At 39.2% G+C, this 21,380-nt stretch overlaps 1 protein-coding gene across 4 annotated transcripts in view; it reads left to right on the top strand.

Annotated features, from left to right (window-relative positions):
* The window catches only part of vti1a (vesicle transport through interaction with t-SNAREs 1A), a 128,518-nt gene that overhangs the window by 32,821 nt on the left and 74,317 nt on the right, over positions 1-21,380 (top strand). For all 4 annotated transcript variants that reach the window (XM_059324396.1, XM_059324398.1, XM_059324395.1 and 1 more), the window contains one exon: positions 3,809-3,893. In XM_059324396.1, the coding sequence (XP_059180379.1) occupies positions 3,809-3,893 (85 nt within the window). The remainder of the gene's footprint in view (positions 1-3,808; positions 3,894-21,380) is intronic.

The following is a 21,380-nucleotide window of genomic DNA, read 5'->3' as shown; positions in this document are numbered from 1 at the left end:
TTGTTTCATTATTAGGGCCATCACAGTGTGCCATTACTGGATTCTTAGTGGCTGAACTCTCACCCTTTCCTTCAGGTTCTGTCACCATCAAACTTGGGGCGCATTATTCTAATGATCACACACACACATATACACCGCCACTGCCACCACTACCCCCCCAGCACCCCCCCAACCCGAACCCCCCCCCTCCCTCCCACCTCACACACCCACCCACACTCACCCTCCCCTCCCCCCGGCCCTAAAAGAAGACAGAACGAGGGAGAGAAGAGAGAGAGGGAGAGAAATTCAGGAGGAGAAAGCTTTGAAGTGGCTTTCCATCGCAGTGAGTCTGCCGGCCGTCTCCCCGAGACGTGTCACCTTTGCCGAGAGGGAATAGGAAAATCACGTTTCGAATGGTAATGATAACATACTAATCACTTGAGCTCTTTGAAGAACCCGGGGAGTGCGCTACTCTGTCAGTATCCCTGGCTGCCTCATGCTCCCAGGCACACACAGGCACTGCAGCCATGGTCTAGGTGTATAAGCCTAAGCATTGCATGTCAATACGTCCCCTCTGATCCATAGGGGCTCATTATAGCCCAAGCTTGGTATCCATTTTCTCCCACGAGCACACTGCCAACATCTCCACTGGTGCCACTACCACTTCCACACCCATGGAACCCCCTCCCTGTACCACACCCTTCTCCAAAAACACACCTTGCATCCCGTCCCACTCACCGTTTCCTCATCGCCTACCAGCAGCCCGTTTTACCACCCACCCGTTCTCCTATCCCTCCATCCTCCCCCTGCCCTCCCTTTAACTATTGAAAAGTATCTCTGCAATTTTAAATGACATCTGTCAGCGGCGCGAAGAAAAAGGAAGCGAGGGAAAGAAAAGAGTTCAGAGGGAGTTTTCTCCTCCCTGCTCTTTTCCCATCCCTCTTATTGTCAAACTTTGAAAAGTGTGTCGTTGACTTTTTTTTTTTTTTTCTCCCCGTTTTTCATTTCCTCTGAGTGATTAGCTGGTACACATTTTGACAGCCTAACCAAAACTAGAGATTTCACTTCTCCCCCTGTCCCCTCTGCTCATGTGATGGGCATAAACCCTTGTCAGAGAGGCGCATGTCATTCGTCGGGTTGTTTTTGAGTGTCAAATATGTTACATCTGATCAGTTTCTTAACATAGCATATTAGAAAGGCCATCAAAACCAACAACATTCGAGTAAACATTTAAGCCTTCCATGTTTATGCTGTTTATAATCCTGCCTTCTGAATCCAGTTTGGATTTAATGAAAGCTCAGTCGCTACAGTGGACAATATGAGGCTGTATTTGAAGCTGTTTGTATGTTAGATAGGTGGTTGAAACTTTACACCATAGATTAAGAAAAAACTTTCAGATTAACCCTTCATGATGGTATCTTATAAGGAAATATTGTACAGATAATATACACAAAACTTGAAGGTTGTCTTTTAAATACACCTACACTCTTGCTTGTAGCCAGAAGCAGCACCATCAGGAGGAAATAGAATAAAGCCTTCAGTATAATATCCAGGCATTATTTGAAACAAAGAATGATCAAACAGATGCTTCCATGATTAACCCCTCTTGTGATACAGTACATCAGAATCTTCAATTAGAGGTGTAGTTTATTAGATCTTGGGAATCATTTTATTAGATATATATGGTCAGAAATAAAGAATCAAACTTAATGCAGACATTTGGGAAACGCCATAAAACACACAGCCTTTTGGAAAGAAAATCTTACATGACTGTCCAAAATTTAGACACACGTTTGTGAAGTGGAGGGGAACCTCCTTGGGAAAACTATGGAAAATAGGATCTAATATTGGCATTTTTGGCAGGTTATTACAACCGAAGCATGTCAGATCAGTCATAGTTAGGGAACCTCTTTTGTCCAATGATTAAAAAAATGTAATGTTGAAAACTTTAAAGTAGGTGTTCCCAGCTAGACATTTTTGGTTCATGGTATTTGATGGCTATATTTCATGGGATGAAATGAAATATGATGATGGATGTTATAACACAATTATTATTATTATATATTATTATGAAAGGAATGAAAAACATTATTTTTGGCTGAACAAATAATTACTCTATTGAAATTTTAAATTTTTTTTTTGAGATATGTGCAAAAAGTCTCCCAAAAAGTCTGAAAATAAATAAATAAAAAAAGTTAATTACTTCATTATTGTGTATATATATTGCTTGTACATTATATCCTTTCTTTTTATTTATTCATTTATTTATTTATTGTTTTGTGGTATAACCAACAAAAACTATGGAATGTGTAAGATTGTACAAGTTTAATAAAAAAAATTAAAAAAAATAAATAACATTTAAAAAAAAAAAAGTTAATTACTGTATATTATTATGCCATGATAACCATTTAATTTTCATACAAAGCACTTCAACCTGATTCCATTGACAAATTGGCTAACTGTAGCTGTTAGGTGACATAAAGTTAAAGGTTTGCTAATGGTGCCAGTTGAAAGAATTACATTTCAACCAAGTAAAACATGTAAGGCATTGTCAAATAACCTCAACTTATCACTCACAACAATCACTTCTGTTGTACAGGACAATAAAGCATGCGTTACATTGTCAAATACCAATTGTCAGCTACAGATCAACAATCATTGTCGCCAATGCTTTTGTGTGAATGTCGCATCGGTTCATTTTTATCAGTATAGGAAAAAAACTGAACTGACTGATTCAAAGTGTTCATCAAATCATTTCCCTCCACACTTTCCCATACATCCCAACATCATGTTTATTTTTTTACGTGTGTCTGAGAATACACGCTGCAGTAATTGTGTATGTGAGCACAATGAACTATAAACATAATGTCAGGTGCAACTCAAGGCCATCAGTCAACAGTTCAGCTCTATTCTTGTCTTGCTTGTCAGACATGAATTGTAGAAAAGAATCTCTTGGTATCTAAGAAACTGCTATCAATGTATATGTTTACACACAATATTAGAGCCCGAGCTAACACCTTGATACTCAAAAACATCCACTTTGGGGGAAAAAAAAAGATCAAATTGCTTATTTAATTATTTATGAAACACATATTTTTTCTTGATATGCTTTCTTCGCTGCATGCTTTCAATTGTCGGCCTTGTCAATTGTTGATAGCTGTGAGTAAAACAAGGGGGGATTCGGTAACTCGTACATCAAGAATTACTTTAATGGTCCTCAAATGTGTAAAACAAAAGCACAAAAGACATTTGATCATTTTGTTTAGTATAGTTATTAAATTTCACACCTATCATTTTATTTACATCCATAACACTGATGTTATTATTTAAGAAAACTTACACTTTACATGTTTCATTGATGGGATAAAATGTTGATTCGGTCTAACATTTCTCCTCCAGTTGGAAGTCCCCACCTGGACAGGATTTTCTTTCAACTGGAAAGCTTTAAATTAAATTTTATTGTATCTTAATTCGCTCCACCTCCCTGCTTTAACTTTGTTTACAGCAGAAGGCTGTGCTGTGAAACAATACCAGGAGACAACAAAACCTCAAAGTAGTTCTTGTTTTTATGTCCAAGATGAGGCAGCAGCACCTCTTACATTGTCAGCCTCAACATGCATATGCTTGATATTCCATCAGCATATAACACATTGTCATCCATGAAGGTTATTGCCAACCTGGCTGTACTATGTTGTTGCTGTGAATGTGGTCTGTCTGTTTAGGTGACAGCGTTGATGTGTTTCTTTGAAATGGGTCCCAGCCCTCTCAATCAATTTTTTTTTTGTGTTTGTTTCTCTGGCTTTATTTTTTTTTTCTCTATTTGTTGCAGAGAGCGCATCTGTTGGACAACACAGAGAAGCTGGAAAGGTCATCACGCAGACTGGAGGCTGGCTACCAGATAGCAGTAGAAACTGGTACGTATTCTGTTTTGGATTGGGTTAGGAAGGAGTGGGGCAGCGTTGGGGAGGGGGAGGGTTCAAGATAGTGGTGAGGATGAGTGAGCGACAGCAAATTGTCTTGCTCATATGCGAGGTGGGTGGATATGTGTGTTTGTGTGTGTTTGCGGGGTGGAGGGTGTTTGGGGGGGGGGGTCGAGAAAAAAACCCAACCTCTTTCCTTGACGCCTGATGACATTTTCGGGAGCACATCAAAGGCGAGCCAGGGAGGGAGAGAGAGGTGTACAGGCAACAGATCGAGCGCCGCTTCTTCTTGCTCTGCTCCCGAAGAAAATTTGTGCATCGCTACGGCTGTGTGTGTCTTTGTGTGTCGTGCTGTGTGTGTGTTGGTTGGGTGATGGTGTTTTTTTTTTTTTTTCTCCACACAAACAGACAGGGGGTCTATGAAAATAAACAACGTCAGCGTTCCTCCTGAAGTTCTTAATTCAGGAGTGCAGAAGGAAGAAAAAAAACCCATAATATCACTTTCTAAATAAACCATCCCCAAAAAAAACACACAAACTCCTTTTTTTCCCTCATTATCAAGGATGGTTTTTATCTTAAAATAGGAAAAAAGCTCATTGGGATCTTAAATAGATTTAACCAGTTAGCATATTTCTTTTCTTCCTGTCTTCCTTCCTGACAGTCACCACATTATTGAGGCACAGTGTATTCCTCAGAGATGTATCAAAGCTCATTCTTGAAGTATCAACCGGCTTTCTGTGGCTTCCGTTGTAGTTTTGAAAAAGTTTGTCAATTTACACTATAATCGCGGGGTGGCTGGCGTGTGCGACATCGACAGATTTAATAATTCAAGTCAAGGAAGGTTCGCACGCAGACCAACGGCTTTTGATGTTCTCTGTAACTTGCATTCACAAATTCATAAATACAATCTGCATTCTCTGCTTAAAAATGTTGATTCAAACGCCTCGGATGATCCCGCCGTTATCCGAGTTTCTTGACTGTGTCAAATTCTGCGACAGCCGACAGATTTTTAATTCTACTCAGTCGGATCTTTCACCAGAGTGGGTTGTGTTTTTGATGTTTTGCCTCACAGCTTGGTCGGTGTTAGAGAAGTGGGCCGTGGCTTAACAGTGTTCAGTACCTCCTGGGCCCTGCGGTTTCTCCTGCCGTAGTCGGCCACATGCCCCTTGACCCCGTGTCACTGGTGGCCCTCTCATCCAGTGTGTGTGCGTCGAGCTAAGAACAATGCTCGTTTATCCTGCCTTGGTCCCACACACTTGGCTTGGTCCACACCAGCTGGGGGTGTGTTTGTGGTTTGGTGGGGAAGCTTCGCCCCACGTCTTTAATCCATGACCCCTTCCTTTACTCCGCTGTCGATACCAACCCTCCGCTCAGATGCACAACCTGAAATGGCGATGCCTCCGGGTCAAACAGGGAATACATCTGCACAGAGAACATACATACACAGGGAATAGTCACTCTCCACCAGACTAATTACTATATATACCAAGCATTCGAATTCAACAAACACACTGGGCACAAACATCAGGTCGCCATATTTATCCGCTAGTTTATGAGGTTTGACAGCACTCGCCATCTGATCCCATATTCAGTTTGGTCTTAAATTTAACATTGTTCACTCATCTCAAACTACATATTTACTCTTGTGGTCCCACAACACTTCCCAGACATCTTCATGAAATCCTGCACTATTTAGATCACAGTCCTGCCATAGTTCTTAAGAGCACTGAGACACAGCACCCTAAGGACTGGGATTTGTCTTTTTGTAAACACTAAACTGTTTATTTTTATAGCCCCAACAAACAATTTATTGTAGTTCCTTCTCTTTCACATCAACAAAAGCAAAAATAATGAAATAAGAAATCCAACAAGCGCTGTATTCATGCACATTATGAAAATGGCTTTGGCAATTGTTTAAGAATAAGCTCTGAGTTTTAAAACACAGAGGTGTGGCATCCAAAGACGTTTAACACTAATAATTAGAGTGTTATGTGTTTTGCCAATCAGACACTCTCTAGTCACGCTGTAAATACTTTTCTCACCACAAACCTCAACTCTCCTCAGACATCTAAGCCGTAGTTTTCACGAAGAGCAGTTTAGCATCGTTATTTTGCAGTAATTCAAAGTTGCATTCTCCATCCACAATGACACAGTAGCCCTTAAGAACTGTAATTGACCAATGGGGGGAAGAGGAACTAAAAGACATTTTATTTCAAAGACGTAGATCCTGAACAAAGAAATGGCGTAGAAACTCTGCTTTGCCCCCTTTTCTCTTCAGCGTCGACAGTATATCTCTTAATGACCAGGAACAAAAAAGCCAGGATGCTTCTAGGTCACATTTAAAGGAAAAAAGAGGACTCTTAGTTCTAAGAAAAGATAAATCTTCACACAGTACCATTTTATCAGATTTCAGCTTTTTTTTTCTACCATTCTCAATGTCTCCAGTGTATTTAGCGAAAACAAAGGCCTGCCAAAAGCAGTGAGAGCCCTCAGAAGGATATAGAGGAGACTCTTTGGACATGCAGAGCTATTTACCACACGCACCCTCAAGAACCAGGGTCCTCTGTTTGTCTCATAAATAAAGTATAGAACTTCATTAGTGAAGAGCACTGACTTAAAAGCACAGGCATAGCAACAAGCAGACATGGGGGCTAGCCCAGTTAAAGAGGGCCCTAAATAAAGAGGGAGGGCATGCAGTTAGCCAATTTAAAGACATTTGAGTCAGGGGCATTTGAAATGCCCAAATGTGGAGGCTTGACTGATGTTAAATCAAAGACGTGCCAGATTTTAGTCCTTCCCTCCGCAGTTGAAAAGATTTTGAATGATTTATGATTGCTTGTTTAGAAATAGATAGCATGTCAGATAAGACATCTAAGTTGCAATGATTAGCTGTTCCACCTTTTTGATTATTATTCATTGAAGGGGAGAGAGTTACACACTGATCGACAGTTCATACAAGACGTGGCTAAAAAAATGCTCCATCAAACTCCAGCTGAATTTTCCAGTTTTGCTAATAAAAAATCCAGTGCTTATTGTACCGGCATCACTCTAATAATGGTTTAAATGGCGTTTGCTTTGTTGTGTCAACTTGAAACAATGGTTGTTGGTGGTGCTGTTAATGTGCAACCATCTCTGGACAATTATAGTAATTCTAAACTTAAAGGTAAACTTCAAATTGGAATAATGGGCTCATGCTTTGTAGTTTACTGGTTTAGACTTGGCCAATGCAGGGTTTTTTTTTTTCAATCTACATTTTAGATTTAATTTCTACATGTTATGTAAAGGCTTTTAATTTTTTCCAATTACGAATGACTGAGTGCATCTCAGAGGCAACATTTAAAAATTGTACGACTCAATAAATCAACCAGCAAATGTGGAGTGAATTTACTTTGAAAATCCATCCCCTTTATACTTGTTCAGTTGACACAAATAACTTAGCAATGCCAGCAAAATGAGCTGCTGAAACAAAGACAGAGCCAGACAAAAGCGTTGCTACTCTGCATTTTAAAGGTGGCCAGCGAGAGGCTGAGAACACTTCTTAGGCGAGTGTTCTTGGTGTTTAGGGGCCTGTAATCAATCCTGCAAAATGAAAACAGCTCATTAGGGATTGATTTCAGTCCCGTTTAGATAAGCAGAGAGGGCCAGGGCCCGGCCCCCAGGGGCCCCAGCCTAACCCAAAGTTCATGCCATGCCAGGTAGAGAGCAGCACCGCGGGCTATCAACTTTATTAGGCTGGAGATAAGCTGATTAGACCTTGTCAATCAAAGGTGCCAGTGACTCAATCATGATCCAGGGGTCTTTTCTTTCTGTCTCTCCCCTTTTCTCTCTCTTCCCACTCTCACAATCTCCCTCTCTTTTTTGTGATAAATCATTGAAGCGACCAACAAAGTGGCAGCCATCGCTGGGCTAAGCTAAGCAGCCCTGCAGTTGTCACCAAGGCAGACGCGTGGGGACCCTGTGATGATGTGACGACTATATTAAAGAGTACATCAATTTGTTTTAGAGCAGTTTGATTTTCAACTGCAGTGGTATTAAAAGAGAGAGGGGGGAAAAGAGGGGAGGGCGAGCACGTCGGCGTCATCGAACATGATTCCAGTGGCAGAGCAAGGGGTGCTGGGACAGCGAGAAATAAATAGATAAATGACAGAGTGACGAGAAATAAATAAATATGTTTTTGTAAACATAAAAAAAATCTTCATGGCTCCCTTTTGAAGCAGAGTGTGGCTTTGAGTCTTGCTGAGAGTCCACGGGCGCTAGAGTGGCCCAGTAACACAGCGCACGTTTGTCCCGACTCTCTATCTCTCCCCCTCCATCTTCGTCTCGTTCTCTGTTTCTCTCCCACTCGCTTTATTTCTCCCTGTTCCCTCTAAAGATCAGACTCGATGATTCTTTTGGTGCTGGGCCACCAAAGTGGTGCTCGCTCCTCAAATCCATAAGCAAACACTTAGCAAATGACATAATCAGTAACATTTATGCAAGGGATATTTTAAGCAGAAGCTATTATTAGCTCTCGACACATTTTATTTAATTCTTTAACATTTACAACATTTGGTTAATCCAGAACAATATGAGCTTTTTCAATTGTGTTAATAAAACACATTCCTACAAAATAAAATCCTCCATATTTAAAAAATGTATTTAATTTTTTTGAAATTGTCCCAAAGAGTACTTATAGTTGCCCTCACTATTTAATTTTTAAAGTGTTTAATAAATTCCCACATTTATAAACAGATTTTATTATTAATTTGAAGTTTTTTGTGAACTGCTAATGCAGCACAATTTGATACTATTATTTTTTTTTCACTCACTCACTTCATGAATGATTTGTAGAAATATATACAGTATATATGCATTGTAAATCTGCTCTTCTCAACATGTAACTGAATCTTTTCTCGCTTCCATTTTTATTTTATTCTCTCTGTTCTACAATGTAGTTTGAATATTTTAAAGATCAGTTTGCTAAAGTAGATTTCCTTTAGGTATAGCATAATAAATCACTTTTTTTGTTGGCTGATACAATCAGCATGTTGTATTGTGTTCAAAAAGAATATGAAGTCATTTGATAATTGTTTGATTAATGGAGCTGAGAGCTACGACTTAAATATTTCACAGCTTGAGGTTTCAGCTGAGGAGAAAGGAGGCCTTTTATAAAATATGTTTTAAAGGAAAAGTATGTTTTTCTATAGCAATTGAAAAAGAAAGTAATTATTAAAAACGCTCCAAAAAATTTCGCTTGAAACCATATTTCCTAAATATATATGCTTCAACGCATAACATCTCGCTCTCAGAAAATCTAGCCGCGGGTGAGCTGTTTATCGGTAAACCCCCGGTGGATGAAAGGCATAGCAATAATGATTTTTTCTCTCCTAATCGGACCTTGTCAGCAAGGCGTCTTATCGTGGAGAGGAAAATGACACCGATCCTATCGAAGAGCCTGGAGTCCGAGTCGGCGGCGTGTGTCCCCCCCAATCATGGCCGGCCGTGGCCCAGCCATATCTAGCGCCGCCACAAACGGCGAGCGACGCTTTTTTCATGTGGACTTCAAAAACGTTGCGAGTCATTAAAATTGCACCCGCGTTCGGCAGCGGGGATCAGCCGCTCTGGAGCGAAAATGGGATGTGGGAAGAGGAGACTCGCTAAATGTGTTAATTCCATCCTCACATGTTTAAGGCTTAATTTTAATCTGTTTGAGGAAGGGGGAGGGGTGGGGGGACGATTGGAAAGGGGGGCGGGAGGGGCAATGAGAAAGCCTCGCACTGCAATAAATCGCCATTATCTTTGACACCCTAGGACTCAGCTGTTCCAGGGATTTAGGGGTCCACTGGCAACAGTGTATATCGCAGGGCATGAAAACACTGTTTACGCTTGAACTGCGGTAGCTAAGGTGCAATCACCAGTTTCAGGCTGCACAGACAAAAGGCCCAATGCGCACAATGGCCAGCTAGCATACGTACCCTCAATGGAAGAGCTGAACCAACAGACTCAAGTGTGTGTGTGTGTGCGCCTGATTCCCTGTGTGTGAGTGGGCAAGTCTATATTTCCTCGAGCATCGACAGGTGTTGTCGCAAACATCCAAATATTAGCTTAAGTTAAGTGGCGCTACAACCATGGCAGTAAGTGACATGTTTGTGTTAAATTTAATGGACCCTAAACCAAAGATAGATGCCTATCAAAACGTCTACAGCAACTACTAGCTTGCTTTTGTCCCTGTGTTGGGTCTGCACAAAGTGTTAACTAGCATTAATAAAATTAGGAGAAAATCTAATAATTAGACCTTTAGTCAGTTATTAGCTTCAACAAGGCTCTCAACATAATGAGACTCGTGGAAGTAATGATCTGACTAGAGAGCTCATTGGAGCTTTCAGGCTCAGTAAAACATGAGGCAACATTGCAAAGAGAATTGTTGGTTTCCCCATTTTGAAATTATGCTTACACTTTTAGATTAAATCTAAACTTTGGGACATTGATTTCCTTTCTTTTTAATTATTCAAGCAAGAATTTAGAACAGATTTAATCAAACATCTTCATTTTTAAATCTTAAACCACAACTTTTGTCACATTTAGACAACAGCAGACATTATTGTGATTGGTTTGCAATGAAAAGGTGACTCAAATATGGAGCCAAGACATTGTTAACTAAACACATGCGACCCAACAATATGATTGTCCTCAACTGCGGTAAATTCTGCATTCTTTGTGTTCCATCACACTCTACTACACCAGAGATGAATATAGTAGCAATGTAGCAAATAAAAAAAACATTTCAGCTTTGAATAATGCACAATATCAGTTAGCAATAACCTTCAAAATTAAATCATTTCAGCTTGTAAATTGGTCTATATTCTCAATCAAACCTCATCCACATAATTTATTGATATAATCTAATCCTTATTCCAATTGCTAGATAGTGGTATGCCACTATATCTTAAAAGACACCTTCGTCCCAATCATAAATCAGATTTTTTTTTCTTTCTATTTTTAGGTTACAAAAACTAAAAAGATACCCCCTGCCGTCTTGCATGCAGAAGAAAAAAGTGTAGCATTGACCTCTGGCTGACACAGAGAAAGCTGAGGGAGGGAGGGGGAAAGCAGCAGAAAGCGCGACAGAGAGGAGAGAGCTAAGACAACAACTGTGAAGAGCCGCATAGGGTTAAAGAAAAACTGTTTCACAAGGAAATGGGAGACAAAAGCGAGGACTTGGAGCCCCCATGGGCGCTTTAAAGAGCCGCTACATCTAAGGCGCTGAAATATTAAAAACGGAAAGGGAGAACCAAAAAAAATTGAAATGGTGAAATAAAGTAAAGGAGTGGCAGTGAGAGAGAATTGTGCCACCTTGTCACCCGAGGACGTATATCAGAAATATTAATTCAGCGATGAGAATGACGTGCCGGATGACAAGAGGATTGATGTCAGTTAAAACCCTAAAAAGGAGTAAAAAATGAGGAGACATTTATCAGAGTGAGTGTGGAAAGGCTGCTGTATAGGAACAAGAAATGGAGATGTTGGGGAGGAGATGACTGTATCACATAAAATGATTTTACATTTTCCGCTTGTTTACAATATATAAAAAAGGCTTTTATTTGACCAGTAACCTTCCTTACATGTGTTCTCAATTACAATGTAGTAAAGTGACAACCATCTTTATTTTAAAAGAAGCAGAAGGCAAGCCACTACAAAGAACTCGAGTAATGACAACTGAGTCAAACTACCATTAACAGTGTGTCTGCACAGTGAGTCTTCTGTCAGGCTGGCAGACATAAATGGGCATTTTTTTTTTTTCAAAATGCAGATTCAACAGAGTTTTAAGGAAGAAAATTGTTAAGGGGACAGTGGTGCTATTACTGCTTTAACATTGCTTTTTTTGTTTGCTCATAGTTATGCAAAATGATCATTTAAAAACAAACTTTTTTTGCATCATGGTGTCAAAAGTAATGCAGCTAATTCTGAACATATGTTTTAAATATATCCTCTGACTACATTTAATTTATTTAATTAATTAATTAATTAATTATGAAACAAAACACATAATTATCACCAATCATAATATGTAATTACTCTTTGATTGTCAGCAATTTTGAACTTTTAACATTAGGTGTACCCTCATACTGACCCTATTGGCACAAGAATGAACTCAAACATTAAATCTTTTGGAAAAATCATTTTTTAAAATCACATTCCCAGTGCAGTTGAGATTGTGTGTCAGATTTAGCAGCAGTAAGCAGACAGTCTAAAGTTACTAACAGTAGCTTGCTACCCAGCTGACTGCTGATGCCATTTTAATGTAAGTAGTCTGCCATCATTCAGTTACTGTAGATAGCATAACATAAAAGTTAAAGTTTGCAAAATTTATTTTTCGGCTTTTTATTGTAAAAGCAAAATAATAATAATACTCAATAAATGAGAATAAGAACAAATTATGAAAATAGATGATATAATAGAACATAATATAATAAAAATAAAGGATAATCAAAGGATAATTTACCATAAATTCTGTGTTCACTAAATACATTTTTTCTTACTATAAGTTCACAATCTTATATATTCTTGCTTTTAATTTTTCTCTTAATGTTGATAACTCAACAATACATATAACTTTTAGATAATACATTGACAAATCCAGTTCATAGGTTGATAAGCATTATATGTATTTTCTTTTATAGCATAAGTTTTGTTTTTATGTTTATTCTGCCCCATCAAAAAGTATTCAGTGACTTTTGCATTTGCAGTAATTATCTTTTTATATTATATATTATATATAGTGTTAACATAGTGTTTTTCTTCGTTTCACTCTCAGCCAGTTATAAATGGTACATTCTAATAAAATAATTTATTATAAAAGGTTCCTGGAAAGCAATTTAATACTTAAAATATTTAGACTTGACACATTTTGTTTGTTAAATTGTAGATAAAAGTTTTACACCTGTGAACATATGGTTGGTTACTGTAATAGATGATTGCAGTAACAATAGTCCCATCACATCTGTTAATGTGTTTTGATATAAGTGTCATTATGTTTCAAGTGATAAGATTACTGAGTAATCTAGAGCATTTATTAGTAGATTATATTGAATGTAACTTTCCCAGCTGGGGATCGCTTCCAAAGGTCTGCGAGGGAACAACCCAATAACAACAATGACTCCTTTTTAGCTTAAGATGGTGTAGCTGTTGCTTTGTTGTCAGAGTCTTTTAGTGAATGCACCGCGTGTCAGTTCTTGTATAGTAACACAGATGTTTTTCAGTTGCACAGATAGAGACCCTGTAGCCTCACGTCTGCAAACTGCTATGTGGCACCTTTTGTGTTACAATAAGCAAGGCTTGTACTCTTCGATTTAAATTACTTGGTCTAAATCTACAGAAATGTACAACTGCTCATGATCTCTGCAACAGTAAGTGTTGGCTCTAGCCTTGAGGAAAATATTTGATCCTGTGTTAGAAAGCCATACAGGGCTAAATGCAGTCATTAGCTTTTTATTAATCTGCATCTTCTGTAGACGTTCCCCGAGCCTCCCACCCTGCAAGACACACAATTATACTGTACAAACACACTGAAGCACATTAGCCATCTCCGTCTGTCCTTGCTCCTCTTTTCCTCAATGGTAGCCCCAAGGAGCACACCCCCCCTCCCCTGTCAAAGGAGCTTCCTCCTTGGCTGTCCTGTGCCCATCAGACAGGGTGCCCGCCCGTTTAAGACACCCAGGGAACATGAAACAGAGCCGGGCCGAGATGTCAGCTGGTTGCCCCATCTGCCAGTCAGTGGGATGGTAAAGCTTTTGTCCTGGGGGGTAACCTTAGGAGTGCTCTGTGTGCTGCTCAAGCGTGTTAGTGTGCGTGCGATGCGTGCACGTTGCTTGGGGACAGGAGACTCTGCTGCACAGTGTAGAGCAAAGCTAGCCACAAACAACATGCTGACATTGTCCTTTTAATTTATGTGTGACTTGTGTGCACATACAGGACTGTCACATTTGGACCAAAATGACCAAAATTAAAATGTGGGTTCTCTGTTGTCAGATCAGGGTGAAATAAACTGCTGTGTTTATCACAACATTTTTGAATGGCAGAGATTTCAAGGGAATAAAAAATGTGTAGGTCTCAAAGAATCGTCCCCGGTCGGATTGAAGTTAATTGGTCTCATTTCAGATCCGCTCACTTCTTATGGATACACAGTTGGTGGAGCACTCATCAGAATTTTAAATTGCCGAGAACTTGTCTCTATCCTTTTTCCTGTTCCCCTGTTAAATAACATAACCTTGACAGTACAAACAGTTTGACTTCCATATAAATGAACCAAGGCACTGAGTGGATGGAGGCTGGCCGGCTGGTGGAAATGAAGCACAATTCCACTCATGCATTCTATCGTTTGGTAGATAGGCCGCGCCCTTGAGCTGCTTTAGGAGGGAGGAGCCGCTTGTTCTCACTGTGTAAGAAGGTGCTGAAAGGGGGCCTCTGTGCATGCACGAATGCATGCACATAATCCTTTGGACGGGTCTATGTGAGCCCAAGAGTTCCTAAAAAGAAAATGCACGCAGACAGCATGAACTTATTTATTTACCACTGAGTTATGCTTTTGTAGTTGTGCCTGTCAAGGATATCAGCACAAGTTAATATGTGTGCTTTTGTGCGTGTGTGTCTGGATGTGTGTGTCTCCTAGTAATATGTGGATGTTGCACGTGCTTTGCACCTCAGTTGTTTCAGGCTCCGATAAAATGTGATTCATAACAACAAAGTCATCCCTTTCCTGTGCTGTAATCATTTTTAGTCAACTTTGACTGTTGACTGCCATGTTTAAAGCTCCCCTTAAGTGGTCTACATAGTCCCTATGCTCACATCAGTCAGTCTCACCGCATGATGTATGTACTGTAGTGGTAGTCCTGAAGGGCTGATGTATGCACAGCTCTGCACCGGCAAGTCCTCCCTGAGCACATCTATGATCTTGGGTTACTCAATCATCAATCAAGGCCAACTACTGCGTACTGTACTGTCGCCCATCTTTTAAAGCTCAGTTGTGAAGGACTGGCTAAGATGGCCTAAGGGACACTTTCCTTGGTCTGGCCCATCTCAGGTTTGATGTGAATATGTGCGTAGTTATGACTACACACAGAACAGAGTAGACGCATTGATGTAGACTTGTTTAATGTTTGGTGAAGGCCACCTGATAGTAGGAATGGGATTTTTGGTATTTTTTTCTGAGAATTTTACAGTATTTTTGGCAAACATTTTTCAGTGATTCGATTTTACTCATATTATTCTGGTCATTTTTAACAATCAGGCATAATCCAGGAATGGAAAATAAACTGGAACAGGGAAATGAACAACCACAACACCCAAAGTAGAAACTTTATTGTCTTACTACATGGTGAATGATTTAAACAAATATTTAAGATAACATTCAATTTAAGTATGACATATTCGACTCTTCGATACCTCATACTTTGCCTTCATTACTAGAAGTAGAGGTGAAACAATCCATCCTTCTTGATCGATGTATTGACTTAATGATCGACGATTCAGTATTATTGATGCATGCAATATCGTCTTAAAGATGCACCTTTATTTTGAAATTCCCACATTATAATGAGGTCTTTTTTTTAAATTTAATGTCTGGAATAGCTTAGTTATTGTCAAATCAGATTTTAGTGGCTTTTTGTAAGTTGATATAAATGTGAAACTGATTGTGTGGAAGAAATATTATTTATATATCGATTTCAGGTCTCTGAATTCACTCGTATCGTGGCAGACTTTGTAATATCAGCAAATATCAAAACATTGTGTACAAAATTATATAATATATTTTGATGACACTAGAGATTTACAGCCCTACTCTAAGAAAGAATTGCTGTCTGTTAAGAGAAATAAACATGGAAATACCGGATGTTCTTGCGAAATTTACCTCGTCCAGAATGAAGCTTATACCTGAAAAATGCAAAACCTAAATTTCAGACAATATGGAGCGGGTGAGCAGACAAAGAAGGCAGTGCATGAAAACGGTGCCTGAGAATCAAAAAGAAATATACAGTACATTCACTTTCTCCACAAAGCTACTCAGAATTCATTATACTATCCAGAATGGACATTCAGAACCATACGATATTGCAGCGATAGAGTTGCATGCCAATTTTCCTGTGTGCTTGAAGTGAGCTATTGTGCTATTTTAATGAGCTGTTTAGACTAGTGGCCGGTTGCATTTGGGCTGTAACAACCAGCTCAATGAATAATTGTTATTGCCTCTTAAAGGCCAGATGTATGGAATTCATGCAAATTCAGAGCAAAGGGAAAATATGTGTGTGTGTGTGAGGGTGTATGTGTGTGTGTCTGTGTGTGTGAGGATGTCTCGGAATAATTGTATTCCAGATGTCCTTCTTTTATGTGAACCACACACACACGTGCACACAAACACACACACTAAAAGAACAGAACAGATGATGGTGATGATGATTAGGATCTTAAGCATATGGAGATGCTGTGTTGGTTTAGTGTTTGTGTGTATGTGTGTGCGTTTGTGGCATTTTTTGAACATTTCTGCTCCCTCAGTCTTCTGTGACAGGTTCACCCATCTCTCCTGGGGAGGCCTTCACTCCCAATTTAGACGCAAGCGTCGTCAAGTGACAGCAATGGCTCAGGCACCCTACCTTTGCAATATGACTACAGTTAACTTAACAAGTCTCGATATGTGAGCTCCATCTTTGATGTAACTGATTTGAGTGGTTCGAGCATCTTTCTTGCGGAGAAGTTGAATTTTTTGGTGGATCTGTCAAGAGGATCTTCAGAGGGATGCAGGTCATTTCTGTCACATTTTAAACTAAAAAAAAAAGTCATTATGTTTTATCCTATTTCACATACTCTGCCCAATCTGTTGTTTGTGCTTGAATTCCCATCATAAAAAGCTAACGTATGGCTCTTCATCAGGATGGACATGTGTGGCCACAGTGTCCTCAGGTCTCTAAACAGGAGCAGAGCAGTGGCACAGTAGCACAATCCATCTGCCCAAGCCTGCTTGTACAGTGATCATAAATGTCAACAGCAGAACAGAAATCAAAGAACCCTCTGATATGAAACTGTTAGGAAGGTAGTCACTGTGCAAGCAAGTCTTGCATTTCAATACGTTTAATGTACACATTGGACCTTTCGTGGGCCGGGCTTTAGTGTAAATGTGTGCATTTTTTATTGAGGCTTTTGTTGATGAGATTCAAGTATACTGTGTCTATTGTTTGTTCTTGTCTTTGATGCGTTTAGTGCCTCGAACACTTTATGCTTAGATGTTACATCTGTTTTATAAAAAAGTGAGCAACCACTTGCAGTGCACTTCAGTGTAATATACAAAAACAAAATAAATGCATCAAACATGGTTTATATAATGTAAAAAAACATACAAGCTAACAACAGTTAGATAATAATGTATATTTAAAATCTGCCAATTTTTTCGTCACATAACAAGGCTGTCAACAGTATCGATATCACATTTATACAATTTATGATGATGATTTATTAAATTATATCAAAAGTAATTAAAAAGCTGAAAAGCTGAAAACCTGAATCAGACTTTCTCCCCAAGGATGCACACATTAAACTGTTTATTTATCTTTACTTTAATTTACAAGAGAAGCAAAATTAGAGAGAAAACAAAAACGCAATAATACACATAAAGGATGTGAAGGCTGACAAGATAAGGAAAACATTTAAGAATAGTGATGTTAAATACCATTAATATGTAAGTATATGTTCAGTGATTTTTTTTTCTTTCTAGGTATTGTGTGTGGGTTTTTTTTCTTCTTTTTGTATTCAACCGATAAATTCTGGTGACATGACAACCTCATGACATAACAAACATTGTTTGGTTGAATTAAAGTTTAATTGATTATTTTTAAATCCTCTGATGACCTTTTAATCTCCAGTGCAACAGATGTTGTTTCCCTGTCAGCCATGCTAATGAATATTTTTTATAAATGATCATATTTCAGTGAACTGCATGTGCATGAGTGTCTTTGAGTGTGGATATGTATATATATCATGTGTGTTTGTGGAGAGGTGAAATTGTGTTGAGTGACAAGGGCATGCGTCTTGAGCCACCTGGATTTATTTGGGCCAAACAAGAGGGGCCCATGTCTGTCTGGGCAATGGGGCCTCAGAGCCACGAACAGAAGGTGCCTCCTCACAACTCACACCTGAGCTCTTCCCAGCCTGGGACCAAGCTCTCTCTCTCTATCACTCTTTCCATCCATACTGCCTCTTCTCTGTCTTTCTTTCACTACCCCCTGTATCCTCTCCACTTCTCTCCCAGGCCATGGCCTGGCCTACTTTTACCTCTCCCACTCTGGACCCTTTGATGTCGACTGTGTTGGCCCTTTCCACAGATCATGTGAATGTTTGGAAATGGCCCCTTTGCTCAATCCTCAGTCTGTTTATGAATATACATTTCACAAACAGGATACGTAGTTAATGGTCTACAAAGAGAAGCATCCTCTCTTATGTATTAGCTGTGCTTATCACAGTAAATGATGCTACTGTTCGCAGTAAAAACCACTCTTCCGTTTACTTGATTCTCTCATTTCTTTTTGAGTCACTGCTGAGTTTGTTTCCCTTTGTTGTTGATGTTTTTTCCCCCCTACGAATCTCCCAACTCAGTTCCTGGAAAAAAAGAGGCTTTATTCAGGGAGGAAATGTGTGTTTGCTTGTCTGTTAGCATCTTTTTCATTTAGTTTTGAAGTGACAGGGTGTGAAGCTGGGTAGGCGTGTGCATCTCAGAAGTCAAAAGCACAAACACTAACAAGACACCAAGTTGGATGCTTTTTTTATTTTTTAGGTCAGATCAACTCAAGATCAACAGGATTTATATTTCTCTGGTCAGTTTGGCTTTTTATTTCTGACAATTTTGCCACATGATATACATGTATTCTAACTGATTTCCCTGAATCTTAGAGATAAATCTGAAGTCAAAGAGAAACATTCAGAGTCATTAGTTTAGTCTTGAACTGTGAGCTTTGATTGTTCCATCTGAATGATATTTTTCTTTTTGGTGGTTTTTATTATAAATAAATATAGATACAAAATACCATTATTAAGTTTTCAGTTTGTAATCTAATACAACAAAATGGTTCTCATGTATTTAATAGTTTTGGACAATAATGCACTTCCATGGCATGAAGGCATAAGTGATATAATGCTGTAACAACAGTTTTATACATTTATTGTTGCTTTTAGTTTGTTGTGGTGAAGTGTTGAAATAAAAACCACACTCCATTTTTTTGTCATAAAAATTGAAGGAGAACAGAACGGACATTCGCATCAAAGTCAACATAGAAGAATGGTCGGAGCGGTGGCCATTTTTATTTTTACCATTGCCATTAAAAAGAAGAGCAATTGTGAGCCCATGTATAGTTCCTCTGAGTGTGTTTAGAGTTATATAAATAAGTTAAATTACTACCAAGGAATTCAAATAGGCACCTTCGTCATCCCAACGACTTTCAGGACGTACAAATGCAGAATTAACAAATAAATAGTCTAAATCCAACTATTTGCAATTGGACATATTTCTCACAAAGTTCCACGTCTTCTAATAACACAGGACCATTAACCATTAAACATGAATATATTTTAATATCAAGTATAACACTGGAGGGGCTTTTAGCATTTATCAGCTGTAGTTATAACAGATTCTGGACTCTGATACACGCACCCAGTTGGCAATAAAATACAGTGAATTCTTTTATTATGAACACTTTTTGTGAAAAGGCCAACCTACAAAAAACTGACGACCCTACGAGATAAAAGGCTGCACTGTATTGTGTATCAAAGTGCTAATCAGTATCTCTGTTGTCGTCTCCTCTGGACAAAAGCATAGACGAAGCACTTGTTGCCTTGGTTTCTTACTGGAAAGTTAAAATTGGCTTAGTGTCTTTAGTGGGCAACACTAACACTTATTGATCCAAACTGGTCTTAATAGGCGAAGCAGGATGTGGCCCGCCATTGTAACTAGTGGCATGGGAAACCTGGCAATTAATGGGACCTGAAGAATGTCTCAGATTTAGTGGTGTCAATAGAAAGTTGCCCCTTCACACTACAGCACTGTGGTAATTGAGACATTGATGTTTGGGGGGCTCTTACAGGCATAGGGGTTAAAACCTGAAACCAAATGTTAAAATTGATTTGATGATATTGGTAAAGCCAATTTTATGTAAGACATAGAAACAATTAATGACAAGAAAGTTTTTTAAAAACCGGACACTGTATGTTCTAATCATCAGGCACAGAGTGTGTGTGTCCACTAATATGTGTGTGTTTAAGAGGCTGTCTTTTCTCTATCAGACTAATAGTGTGTTAGTCCATTCTTCAAGATGTCTGAGACTGTAATTAGTGGATTACTTTGAGTCGGGCCAGCTCAGGGCGATGGGAGGGAAGTGAAGGGAGCAACAACACGAGGGAGGCTAGAGAAGAAAAGGGCCATCCATTTTATAGTCCTGATGGAGGTTATATTTTCTGTGACAACTGGACCAGAGTAATCAAAATGTGTTAATAATCCCTTCAAAGGGCCTGGCGGCACATCAGTGAGAAGCCTCAGTGAACGCCAATCCCCTGCTAGACCCTGGTTCTGGCTGCCCCACCCTCATTGACCCTCCGTCACTCTCTCTTTCTCCCTGTCCTGCTCTGTCTTCGTGTCTTTTGCTCTTGATCTTATCTGTCATGTTCAACCAATGTTTCATTTAACTGTGTCTAGACAAACTTGCACCACAGTTGCATGTCAAACTGAATTATTTTTTCACATGGCCGAGCCTAGGTGTCACAAACCTCAGACGGGGGGTGCTGGTCTAAGTTTTAGAGTCTGTTTTGGCACCCCACTGCTCGAGTAAAACCCCTTGGGATGATTTCAGGTCAGACTGTATAGGTTCCAATAAGTTCTATCTTTTGTTTGAGGATTAACTCAAAGGTCAAAGTTCACAGAGATGGCCAGATGGGGTCTCTAGTGCTAAATATCCATACCTTCCGCTCCTAAAAGGAGGTTGAGCGTCAGGATCAATGGAGTCAATCGATGGGCATAGTGGTGGAGGTAATGCTGGCAAAAAGTTTGATTGCATGCATATTGATCAGAGTGAGGCTAAGAAGCTGTAAGGCTATTGATTTTTTTTTTGCACTATTTTAGCTCATTTCATTTGTCTGAATGTTTGGGTGGAGTATGGTTACACACACACACACACACACACACACACACACACACACACACACACACACACACACACACACTTACACTAACAGGCACAGCAGAATAAATAATTACCAGGTAATGGTACTAACTTGCATAATTAAATCAAGCCAGTATTATTGTGCCGAAACCAAGAGGGTATTGCCACTTACTCAACTATCATTAACCAGCCATTAAAGCATAGAACATCATGAAGTGTAATCCAACTAAGGAAGCACCAGTGTGACTTTTTTAGTCCAGATACCAATACCTTGGTTTTGGATATCAAGAGTGTTTTACTCAACAAGTTG

Source organism: Centropristis striata, chromosome 21 (genome assembly GCF_030273125.1).
Source record: "Centropristis striata isolate RG_2023a ecotype Rhode Island chromosome 21, C.striata_1.0, whole genome shotgun sequence".
In the NCBI taxonomy this organism is placed as follows: domain Eukaryota; kingdom Metazoa; phylum Chordata; class Actinopteri; order Perciformes; family Serranidae; genus Centropristis; species Centropristis striata.
This window is presented reverse-complemented; position numbering and strand designations above follow the sequence as displayed.